We start from the raw sequence: 12,050 nt of genomic DNA, 5'->3' as shown, positions 1-12,050 counted from the left end.
TAGCTTAAGCAATTTTAATAGATATTTTTAGTGTTTTTAAAATATTCATTAATTTTATTTATCAAATTACTTAAGAAATAGAACATATGCCAATTGATAAAGAGTTCATTCAAAACAAGATTAAAACTATTGTCTGTCAATGTTATCAATAAGATAAATGAATTTGTTTTAAATATGAAATGAAACCTTTTTTTTCTTAGATTATCGAATTAATATTTATTCTTATCACAAGTTACATTGGCAATTTTAAAGTTTTGAGTTTTTCAGCTAACATGCCTCTTACCTCTTTCTCTATAATCTTTTTAATTTGAGGATTGAATAATTTGAGAACCATCTTAGAAATAATTTTAACAATGCTGTTTAATAATAAACGATTTCTGACTTTTATTTCAACGCCTTTCATGTCTATTATCCTAAATTCTTTCAATTCGGGCTCAGACCCAGTTTTCGCTTCAATTTCCATTTCAACTGATACGTAACCTACACTACCGTAAATTTCGATCGTAGGTCCTACGTTCATGAATGATATGGTGCCTTTATAATCAAAGTGCAAAACTCCCAAACCTAAAGGAACGTTGATGTGAAAGCCATCGCTATTATATTGCATTGTACAATCGTCATCTCTAAAAATTATATAAATAATAATTAAATAAATTTAATCTATATAACATAATTTTTATGAGAATTAGTCTTAATTTTTACCTGTGCATAGATGTTAATCCAGAAAGAACACCGTCGTGTAATTGTGCCTTACCCCGATATGTTATTAATATGAATCTCTTTTCAAAATTCAATCCCATATCCGGAAGGGGATGAGGATCTAATTGGTGACCATAAGCCAGTTTTGTGACAGTTAACAGTTTATCGATAAATTCGTTACCGTTACCAGTTTGTACAGATGAACTTTGAAGTAATGAACTCACTAAATATTTTAAATAAATACACAATATATCAGTTATTATAAGAATATTTTAATCGAAAGTTTTGTTTTGACATAATTTTTAAATTAAATGTATAATTTTACATTGATAATTTCAATAATTATATTTCACACAGGGTGTCTCATAAGTCTGGAACCATAGGAGTTGTTGATTTTTATTTATTATTTTACAGTACAGCTTATGAGACACTCTGAGGAAGGAGGAGCAAATTCAGGATAGTCGGGATACACAGTCAGCAAAGAGCTTAGCAGGTTTCATCCAGCTTTCCTACCTCCCACCAGTGACCGAATGGATAAAATCACTGAACACTAATAGTGCTAGGTCGTGGATTCCTGCCTCACGTGGTGTATTCCGTACTTTTTTCACGTGTCTAACACCTAAATACCGTCAGTTTCTCATAGAAAGTCCTCCCGGAAGGCATCCCTCTTTGACGGATCGCTCAGTTGTTGCATTGACTTATTTCATCACACCACCATACCACCACCATCACACACATTACTCTGGATGAAGCCTGTTAAACCTCCCGTCAAAATAACTTGAATTCGTTCCTTCTTACTCAGTACTGGACTTTACCTGTAAAAGTGTAAACAAAGATTAACATAACTCCTATGACCCTAGACTTATTAATCATATAAAATATATAGGGTAACCCATATTATTTTTTATCTAAAATTATATAATGATTAGATAACTACAATTAAATAATTAAAATTAATTTGTTAAATATAAAAAAAAAAACAATTTTACCATTTTGACTAATGGCTAAATGAAACAAAGTAAAAATTGCAATAATGGTCTTCATATTGAACCTTCAATAAAAATTAACCAAATTAGAATATTTTATAGTTTATACTAATTATATTAAAACGACTTTAGATAAAAATTCATTATAAGCAAGCAAATATTTTGTTAATTTTAAATTAAATTATATTTAACGTTTTTTAAATAAATTAAATACAAAAAGCGAGACTAAAATTTAATTTTAATTATTTATTTTAAACGTTATTGAATATCATAATTATTTTAAATATTTATAATTCATTTTGCATTCAACAGAACGAAGCAACAAGCTTACCTTTTATAGAAATTTCTGAATTACAATATTAAATCTTGAGACTTGCAGGTTTATAAAAGCCTTATTATATCTTATATGAGATAAGAAAGGACGATAACATTCATTATATAACTTTACATCTCAATAAAGTTAATTTTAACGATTATTCGACATTTTATTCAAGTATTCATCATTTTCTTTCAAATATTTTATATAATAAAACAGTCTAAAAATTGTTATTAGTCGAACAGCCAAGAATATATACCGTAACATCTGCTTTTTCCTATGTTACTTAGCGATAAATTCTATTTGGAATACCTTAATAGTCTAAAAAAAATCATTTATATAAAGAGGTTTTGAAGAAAATATCTTTTATTTTTGTCTTAAATAGAGAAAAGACTGCAATCGAGATGTTTACTTAGATTAAATTATCTTAAAATTGTAACAGTTGTTATGTCGGAGTTTTCATTTTTGTAAAAATAGAAAAAAAATAAATCCGTAAGTAAACATTGCTGTTTATAGGATAAAAGAGAAGAAATATTCATTTGTTGAAATATACGTTATGGTATAGTAAATAATTTGTTATGATACCGTAACATCTGCTCTTTTTCAATGTTATTTAACGAGAAATACTTCTTGTGTTAATCATTTTGTTTTCAATAATCTTAATTTTATCGCATTTATTTTAATTAACTTCTAAAAATTAACAATAGAGTCGTGCCGATCATCTATTAATTGCTTTCAGGAATAAGTTTTGAACTGAAATAACATGACTTTCGGTTTGCATCGGATGTGATTATACAGTTAATCGGGGCCTCCTGCTTCTAACGTTTCCATATCTGGTCCCGTCTTTCAACTATATAACTCCGTTCTTGATATTAAGAAATGACAGTCGGACAAACAGACAGACGAAAATGAGAATTTATAAGTCTTCTTTCAAATTGCAACCCAATTATGAAAAACACAAACTTACTAGCAAAGTAAATTTATGGTTAATGTAAAAGTAGAAAAGATATTTGAAATTTTTGGTATATTTCTGAATAGGCAGTAGACAAGGAGGGAGCTTGTAGGGCTAAAATCTCTCTCCGACTTTCGGTAGTAGCTTACTTCCAATAGCAAAACGACGGACGGTAGGCCGAGGTGATTAATATGTCATTCATGGCCTCCTCCTGATAAAATTTTAGGAATGAACCGCGCGAAAGAAAATTCTGGCGAAGGACCTGTTGAATCATCGAGAAATGCAAAAAAAAAAAAAAAATTCGGGATTTTTCTTTGTATGTAGGGATGTGTGCGTGTGGGGCACAATTTTTTTTCACCCTCTTTGAAGCTTAATAACTTCAGTGTCTTTTGTCTAACCTTTCTGAAATTTTGCAGCGAGGTTTGTGTATTAGGGACATTGAAGCTGTTAAATTTTGGTGATTAAAGATAGAGAGGTCACGACTGTAGAGGAGGTCGTGTGTCTTATTTCGAATGGGTCGGACTTAATGAAAATTCTACTCGTTATTAAAATTTACAATGTTTTTTTTTTTGTATAAAACTCAATCCTACTCTCAAAATTAAGCTTTTTGCCATTTTATAATAATTAATTATACAAAACGTTTTTTTTATTGAAATATCATAACAGATGGCGCCATGCAATTCTGAGTATTGTTACCGCAACCCGTTACTGGAATTTTTATACTTGTACCTTCGATTTCTTTCTGTCACAGTTTATACAGATATTATGGCCTTTCAAATAACCACAACCGAACCTGCACAAATTTTTATTAAAACTACAGTTGCAGCGCTTGCAACTAGACAAACTAATACGTTTTGACAACAAATTCTTGTATACAGTATTTGGTAATGGAACGCTCGTTATGCGACAAATTTGTTTGTATACACGTGTTACATGTAATTTGTTAGGATAGATTTTATGCAACAGAGTATATTTATAAATATTGTCAATAATATTATATTAGGTTATGGTAGATACTAATTAGATCATAAAGACAAATTTATGTTTTATGCAAAACGATAGCATCACCCATAAATAAATAAATAAATAAATCAGCAACGAGTTGTTTAACTTTCCCAGCAACATTTAAACTTTTGGTGGCGCCATATTTTATCATATTTTATTTAAAATAGTTTTATATTTTTAATTGTTATAAAAGGGCAAAAAAATAATTTTGAGAGTAGGGACGGGTTTTATAAAAAAATTATAAATGATAATAACGAGTAAAATCGTCATTAAGTACACCGAATTAAGCATTCCTTCGTTGTTATCGAGGATGCTCTCAATTATCAATTTTTAAAAGCGTTGTTTTATTTCATACTTTGTTTTAATAATAATTTTTTTCAAATTGCAAAAAATATAATAGCTTTTTTGATATGAATTGGGTGATTTATTATTTTCAAATGTCTTTCAATCTAAAATCTGTAAAAGCATCTTTACAAATTATAGAAAATATGACAAATTCTCGTTAGTCACTTTTTTACATTGGTCCTTTTTATTCTTGAATCACTTTGTGAATCGCTGTTCTACACTATTATTAGTATTATGAGCGAAAAATGATCAAAAGCATGAAGCTAATGCGACATAAACATAACTTTTTAAATATAATATAAAATAATCATTTTACTTTCCTGGCTGTTATATATAACAGAGAGAAAGTATGGCGGTCGGTCAAGAAATGACCCCCCCCAAAATTTTTTCATTTTTGGACTCGGGGACCTTGAGACATCAAGAAATACAAAAAAATTCGGGGTCTTTTTTTGTATGTATGGATGTTAGAGCGTGTGTAGGGGGAGCACGGTTTTGTTAACCCTCTTTAATTAAAACTTAATAATTCCTGTGCTTTTTATTGAAAATTTCTGAAATTTTGCAGGGAAGTTTGTGTTTGTGTATTAGGGGATCGAATCTATTAAATTTTGGTGATTAAAAGTCGAGGGGGAGATAAAGGGGGTGATACGTCGTGTAATATCTCGAGTTAGGGTCAGACTTAATGACAATTTTACTCGTTATTAGCATTTACAATTTTTTATAAAACCCGTCCCTACTCTAAAAATTAAGCTTTCTGCCATTTTATAATAATTAAAAATATAAAAATTATAAAATAAAATTCGTAACAGATGGCGCCACCAAATGTTGCCGGGAAACTTAAGCAACTTGTTGCTGGATTTTTTTCTGTCTGCCTTTTTCTAGAAAATCCAAATCAAGATTGCCAAAACCACCACATTTCAAGTAAAATTTTGGCTGTTAGCTTATTTTGGTAAATGGTTACTTGCTTTAGCAATGATACTAGTTTTTTTAAAAATTACAATCTGAGAATTTTGAATGCATAACAATGGCGGCCATATGAACGAGGTAGTTTAGGCGTCGGCTACCGTTCTGGGAAACCCGAAATCGAATCGGGGTGAACAACCCTAGGAATTTTTCGGGAGTTGTCTGTCACAGATATCCCTCGTCAGTTATCACCTTTGTGGGCCTGGTCAAACCCATTGGTGGATGTAAGAAAATACTGTCTTATTGCGAAAAGAGTTAAAAAATAAAAAAAGTGTTAACAGCATTTATTATTCATATATAAAAATAATTTGTTGCACTTCATTAAGATATACAGTATTTATTGAAGCTAAAAATAACCATACATTACCCTTCCATAATAGAATAAAAGAAATGCTTATCTTGTATATAATAATTAGATCTTACTTCTAATTTATGTTTTTAGATTTAAAACGATATCAAATTTATTGTATTTTAATGACTTATTTCTATACTTAGATATTTTAGTGTCTTATCTATTTCAAAAACTTGGAGGAATGATAGCAAGTGTTACATTCTTGGCGTACGCTAACTTATTAATTTCATCATTTATAATTGTTTTAAAAATATTTTCTAAGCCAGTAACAAATTTCGTCTGAAAAAATTTCAAAATAATCTTCTGTAAAAAATTTAAGAAAATTGATAAAGGATTAAAATTTGTTTTAATTGTTACGTTTTTCATTTTTCGAATTTTTAAATTTGTAACATTCATTTCTTTTTGTTTTGTATTCACTATTATTTCTGCAAAAACAGATTCAACTCTTCCTTCCATTGTAAATGGTGGAAATCTCAATGTAATGAAAGGATTTATGTGAATATCATAATTCCATCGCAATTGTCCAGTGGTTAGATTAACAAATATGTATATATCTTCTTTAGTAACTCTTATTTCGCAGTTTTTATCCCTGAAAAATAATATATAATTAATATAAATAAATATATAATATATAATTAAACAAGCCAAATTTAATAAATATGTTATTTTATACAGTGAAAGCAACAATATAATTAAAGACAATGATTTGTTTAATATCTAGAAATTTTTCTTATCACATCTTTTATTGAAACATGATTAAGATTATTTAATGTCATTGGATTAAACTTTTTGTTAAACTGTAAAAGCCAATGAAAAAATCTTGAACATACTTAAACATATGCATTCAAAGTGAGGATAAATCAAGATCATATTCAATGCAATATATATTTACAAGACTACAAAAGATCACAAATGGCCTAGTGGATAAAACTAACGAGAATTGGCAGTAGTTGGTCATGGGGTCCGGGCTTCACCAACTGGCTAATTATATGGAGTTTTTGGGGTTTTATTCGCATGTCTAACACCTAAATAGCGCTAGTTTCCCATATAAAGTGATCTCGGGAGGCATGCCCTTTGGCAAATCAACTTCACGTTGCGTCGCCAATCCATTTACAATAATTTTGTTTCTGAGTTATATAGAAACTGTATTAGGACAGGACGTTCCACTTATCGACGCTCTACTGTATCTGTCCAAAACGCCCTATCGCTCTGGGGACCCGTAGTCGAATCCGAGCGAGAAACCCCAGAAATTTTTCGGGACTAGTATTTTCCCCCAAGTTATTAGTATTATTGATAAGAACAGAATGAACTCAATAATAATTTTCATATAGTACACATACAGTAAAACGTCTAAAACGTCAGTTATCCGAATTAATTGAAACTCAAGCTGTCCGGATATGAGGAATAATTGGATTTTTGCTTAAAATAGTCATTTTTTTTCCATCTAAGCACACCATTATGTAATTATGTATATAAATATGGGCAAATAAAACATTAAATATGGAAATGTACCTACAAATGAATACAGCTTATTTTCTACATTTAGAAAAGCTTACTTTTCATATCTGTACTATACAGGTTTTTATTTTTAACAAAGTCAGAGGGCAATCCGGATAACTGGAGTTTTACTGTAATATCGAAAAATTACATAAAATTGCGTACAATATTTCTAAAATTAAGCAATTACATGGAGAGAATTTCAAAACAAGAGTTAACTTATGAACTCGATAAATATGTCATTTGTTATTTGAAAATTAGTATTTCAACATTAGATCTAAATCAAATTTTTACTTAGTAGAAGTCATATACGATTCTGAAAAATGTTTTTCAACCAACCATTCATCTTTCGTCGATTTAACATTATATAATATTAACAAGAATTAAATAAACCTTTAAATCTTGTTAATGTAATCTAATCTGTTATTTAGAATTTGTATATTATACAGTAAAAACTCCAATAATCGGTGTAATGATGGGGGGATTAGCGTGCATGGATAATTGTAATAAAAAAGAAAAACTCATATAATAATAAATATGTTCTGTATGTAATTATATAAGTATTATAGAAATAAAAATTTTCTTGCTGCCTTATTCTAAGGTTTTTTTTTTCTTTACGCATTAATATCAGTTTTGGCCAAGCCGATAAATCCTAGTGTTAATGAGCTGTTCTAAAAGACATAAATGGTAAAAAGGATAATAATACACATCTTGTATCTATATAATTATTTATTAATTTCAATTATCGTTCAATCTCAATCGTTAGACATGCGCCTGCACGTGATGTAATTTACTATAGATAAATGCACTGTGATTGTGGATTATAGTTCAAATAATATAATTTATGTTGCAGCTACATAAAAAATATCTATTGTGTATATTCAATACAAATCTTACCAACATTCCTTCCATAGCTCTGATTTTGCGGCCGAATTAAATATACGGCAAAACCTGTGTAAACCGGAAACGCACGGTACCGAATATTTTTTACAGTTTGGTAGGCTTCCGTTATGAACAGGTTTTTTTAACATAAAAAAATCGCTCCGTTCCGAAGATTTTTTCCGCTGAGGCTGGTTTCCTTTTTATTCTTGTCACGTTTTGGACAGATTTTACTGTAACTTGCGTAATTTAGGTAAATATTTTAACTTTAACATAACCAGAAGAAAGAAATACTTATAAAACTCAGAATCGGACAATTAATTACTGTACAATTCAAAATTTCCATTACACATTTTATGTTCAGTTGCACGTTTTATGTCACAGTATGCACTGACGTGCGGCAACAGAAGTATCAGAGTATGAAATAAATTCAAAAATTTCACTTTTTAATTAGATCATGAACAATTATTTTAGAATATCAAATTCAACAGAAAGGCTTTTTAAAAATGTTTTCACCTTCATCCTATTAAAAACACATAATTTTTGTTCTAACAGTGATAGGGTAGAAACAGCTTAGATTCTATCCTTTCAATACGAAAATAGAACTGAAACAGATATTAAAAAGAGACGATGGTATTCTACATATTCTTCTGTGAAAGTAACCCATAATGACTACATTTTAATGACTAGTAATACTATTTTATACTATAAATTATAAAGTATTTAATTTATAACTAATGATAAATTATATGATATTATACTTACTATAAACTAAACTATTTCGATTTATATAATAACTAATGCTAGATATTCTTTTGATAATTAGAGACAATACCCATCTGTTATTTGAATGATAATGTGGCATGATTTTGGTTATTATGCTGACAGTTTGATACAATTTGCAATATAATGAACATATATTATATATATTATAGTTTTGATATGGCATTAATTTTAATGTAGTTAAAATTTTAATGTAGCTAAAATAATTTATTTGAAATTAACAAACCTGTGAATTGATTTTAATCCATAAATTTTTCCATTGGTTAAATTAAGTTGCCCATTAATTGTAGCTATAACTTTTTGCTTGAACAATACTTTATAATCGGGAAGATGATAAGGCTCAAGTTTATCATCATAATCATTTTTCGCTGCATTAATGAGCATATCAAATGCTTCGTTACAGTTATAAGTAAGCAATGTTTCAGCATCTATGTTATTTAAAAAAAATAACTGATTATGTGAAAAAAATTTAAGAAATTCATTTACATAATTCTGAAATTTATAACAATTCTAAACTTAAATTAGAAAATATATATACCCGTACAGTAGAATATGCATACAAATAATGAAAACAAGATAATTTTCTTCATAATTCCAATTGAATAGTTTTGAATATAATCTGTCGTATCAAATTAGGTTGCCTTTCGAAAACTGCTAAACTTCAGAAAATTTATTTATTGTAAAGTGATAAATTTAGAATAAATAAAACTATGAAAATTGTTATTGCATAAGTTTCAGATTTTGTTTATTTCAGCATTTTCTAACCTTTAAATTTAAAATATTCTTAAAAAAACTTTCTGTGTATTGAAAAATGTATATAAACAAGAGAAGAATTGCAAGTAAAATGTTTAATATTATTGTAAATAAACCATAGAAAAGAATATTAAAACTCTATTTGAAAGAATATATTATGCAGAATATTTGTGCGGAATTCATCCACACTAAGCTGAGTTAAAGCCTGAAAGCACCATTGTGTGGGGTAGACTGAAGGGTGACAGATATAGTCAACACCCTTGCTCATCTTAAACTACATTATAGTTCTCCATATCTTAAAATTCCATTCAGCCGAACCCAGCAGCCATCACACAACGTAGAATCCCAGAGGGCAGTTTCCTCATCCACTGTTGAAGTCCAGGAGACTGCAAGTATTCCGGAATATCGAGAGTTCGAATCTTGTTTTGGCATAGATGTTTGTATTTGTCGGATTTTAATGGGATTGTTGTTTGAAGTTACATATATATAGTAACAATCAGATTTTTAGGAGTTATATTATGGACAATACGGGTAGTTGACGTATCTAAACAATTTCTAAGATCTAGATTTTGCTTGTAATTATATACAGTAGACCCCCCTATAACACGGCAGATACGTTCCGTGTTATATGAATCCGTGTTGTACGAGTCACTTAAATACATGAGCCAATCACAGCCCGGCACTTGTGCAGTTTAGGGACTACGGCTGTTAGAAAGGTTTTCTTCCATAAAATTAATCGATTCTAGACTAATTTGACTCAACATTTTCAAATCATGTATAATTTTTTGGGAATAATCCATATAAACTATGCTATAAACAAAAAATTGTAGGATTACTTACCGAGTGTGCACGTTCGATGACGCCATTGCTTAAGTTTGTTTTCGTCGCGGAGCGGCTCATCGAACGGCGGACGCGTGTTTCCTGATTAGCGAATTTTTCGCAGAAAAATAACTTAACTTTGAAGAGATCATTAATAAAAATATAATTTTTATGGCCGTTGAATAATAAATGTTTTTTAGTAGGTCCAGCGCTCGTTTAAACTCAACGGTTTGTACAATATCCGCTATTGGTCCAGATTCGACCAATCCTGTCGCGACACGAGTCGGCGATGACGTTTTACCGTATTATACGAATACGATCGCAATTTTTTCGCCGTGTTATACGAATCCGTGTTATATGAACCCGTGTTGTAGGGGAGTCTACTGTATTTATTTGCTACCTTTATAATAAAATATTTAAATAAGTCTATTTTAACGTAATGCATACTATATTAACTAGTTAAGTAACGCTACATCAGCGTGTAGTCGGAACGAAGCTGCTCGCACCTTTATTTTCTAGATTATGAGGAAAAAAGAAACAAAGAATCATTCGTTCTCAACAATATATATGATTTCTATTGGATCATTTAAAGGTACAAATATAAGGTCAGAATAAGCCATTAATTAATTGCTATGCCAATGTTTCATGAAATTCTGCCTATCACTATAGGCCTTGGACTTACAGATTGACTCGTTGCGATCTTTATTGTAACTCTTTAAAAATACTATGTCAGTTATTTTTTCACTGTACTCAATGTAACATAGATAAGACCGATAGCTGTTTCTTTTTTCCCTATATCTATTTTGATTTTTGGAAGAGTTAATCCCTGTGATTTATGTATAGTCATCGAGTATGCTAAGGTAAGGGGAAACTGTCTACGAGATCGCAATATACTGCCATCGTTCGAAGTGCGTGTTATGGGATTATTGGAAACAGATTATCATAGATGAAAGGTCCCTGATAGCTATCGAATTCCACTAAAATAAACAGAGGAAGAGCTGGAGGGCGAGCATTAGGAACATATATAATGTAGCGTATAGTTCCTAGTGAACCATTGACGAGACTTCCTTGCACCCATAAGTTGACTCTCAGAATGATTCTGGCATTAACTGAGAGATTCAAAAACTTGGAGGGACCGAGAGACCAAGAGCTTGAGTCATCTTTGGACGAAGGCAGGGCAATATCTGGAGTGTTTTCAGATGATATATAACAGGCATGGGCAAGTGCGGCTCTTTTTGAGTTACATGCGGCTCTTGCTGAAAGTGCTATCCTTTCCGGCCTTACCATACTATCCACCACGATAGTACAGAACTGCGGCTCCCATGCATTTTGCAAAACCTACATTTCGGCTCCCACTGAACTCTTGCTTGCCCACTCCTGCTATATAAGCAAAAGGGCATCCAGTTGACTGCAAGTAGTCTTCATTGCTTTGTTTAACTTGCTCGTTTGTTGGATATAGCTCTACTGCCGTTTGGAACTGATCAAGTTCATCTCTGGATAAATAGGCTCGATTTCTTGTCGTCAGAATGTTCAGATCTGTATCAGAGAAATCACCCGAAGCTAGATGTTGTAAGACATCTGTGAAGGAACTATCTGCGCTATTTTGTCTATGAGAATTACTAAGTTCAATGAACTTCTCAAAAGAATCAAATGCGAATCTACCTTGTTGGGACATTACATCGTAAAAAACACTCGAGTAGAGAG

The 12,050-nt window shown here is 30.5% G+C and overlaps 3 protein-coding genes across 4 annotated transcripts in view; 1 reads left to right on the top strand and 2 right to left on the bottom strand.

The window, feature by feature from the left end:
* LOC136988866 (uncharacterized) overlaps positions 1-12,050 on the top strand; it is a 539,116-nt gene that overhangs the window by 452,954 nt on the left and 74,112 nt on the right. The gene's annotated exons all lie outside the window — the stretch shown is intronic.
* LOC136988706 (mite allergen Lep d 7-like) lies at positions 188-2,229 on the bottom strand. Of its 2 annotated transcripts, XM_067286650.1 has the most exons (4): positions 2,017-2,229; positions 1,689-1,750; positions 703-922; positions 188-623 (listed from the first exon to the last, which is right to left on the bottom strand). In XM_067286650.1, the coding sequence occupies exons 2-4, from the start codon at positions 1,741-1,743 to the stop codon at positions 233-235; spliced, it is 666 nt and encodes a 221-aa protein (XP_067142751.1). In that variant the 5' UTR covers positions 1,744-1,750; positions 2,017-2,229; the 3' UTR covers positions 188-232. The 2 variants fall into 2 exon arrangements, with proteins under 2 accessions (XP_067142751.1, XP_067142750.1); XM_067286649.1 differs by lacking the exon at positions 2,017-2,229 and having other exon boundaries at positions 1,689-1,790.
* Positions 5,781-9,386, bottom strand: LOC136988831 (uncharacterized). The gene is made up of 3 exons (XM_067286794.1): positions 9,313-9,386; positions 9,001-9,202; positions 5,781-6,204 (listed from the first exon to the last, which is right to left on the bottom strand). The coding sequence occupies exons 1-3, from the start codon at positions 9,362-9,364 to the stop codon at positions 5,781-5,783; spliced, it is 678 nt and encodes a 225-aa protein (XP_067142895.1). The 5' UTR covers positions 9,365-9,386.

Source organism: Centruroides vittatus, unplaced genomic scaffold, assembly GCF_030686945.1.
Source record: "Centruroides vittatus isolate TY-2023 unplaced genomic scaffold, ASM3068694v2 scaffold_386, whole genome shotgun sequence".
Classification (NCBI taxonomy): Eukaryota; Metazoa; Arthropoda; class Arachnida; order Scorpiones; family Buthidae; genus Centruroides; species Centruroides vittatus.
This window is presented reverse-complemented; position numbering and strand designations above follow the sequence as displayed.

What these genes read in the sequence shown, in the direction of transcription:
- LOC136988706 (XM_067286650.1), bottom strand. Translation starts at nt 1,743, where the DNA reads ATGAAGACCATTATTGCAATTTTTACTTTGTTTCATTTAGCCATTAGT. An exon ending in TTTAGCCATTAGTCAAAATG is followed by an intron (nt 923 to 1,688) that starts GTAAAATTGTTT and finishes TAAAATATTTAG; the next exon opens with TGAGTTCATTACTTCAAAGT. An exon ending in GGATTAACATCTATGCACAG is followed by an intron (nt 624 to 702) that starts GTAAAAATTAAG and finishes TATAATTTTTAG; the next exon opens with AGATGACGATTGTACAATGC.
- LOC136988831 (XM_067286794.1), bottom strand. Translation starts at nt 9,364, where the DNA reads ATGAAGAAAATTATCTTGTTTTCATTATTTGTATGCATATTCTACTGT. An exon ending in ATGCATATTCTACTGTACGG is followed by an intron (nt 9,203 to 9,312) that starts GTATATATATTT and finishes TAAATAACATAG; the next exon opens with ATGCTGAAACATTGCTTACT. An exon ending in GGATTAAAATCAATTCACAG is followed by an intron (nt 6,205 to 9,000) that starts GTTTGTTAATTT and finishes ATTATTTTTCAG; the next exon opens with GGATAAAAACTGCGAAATAA.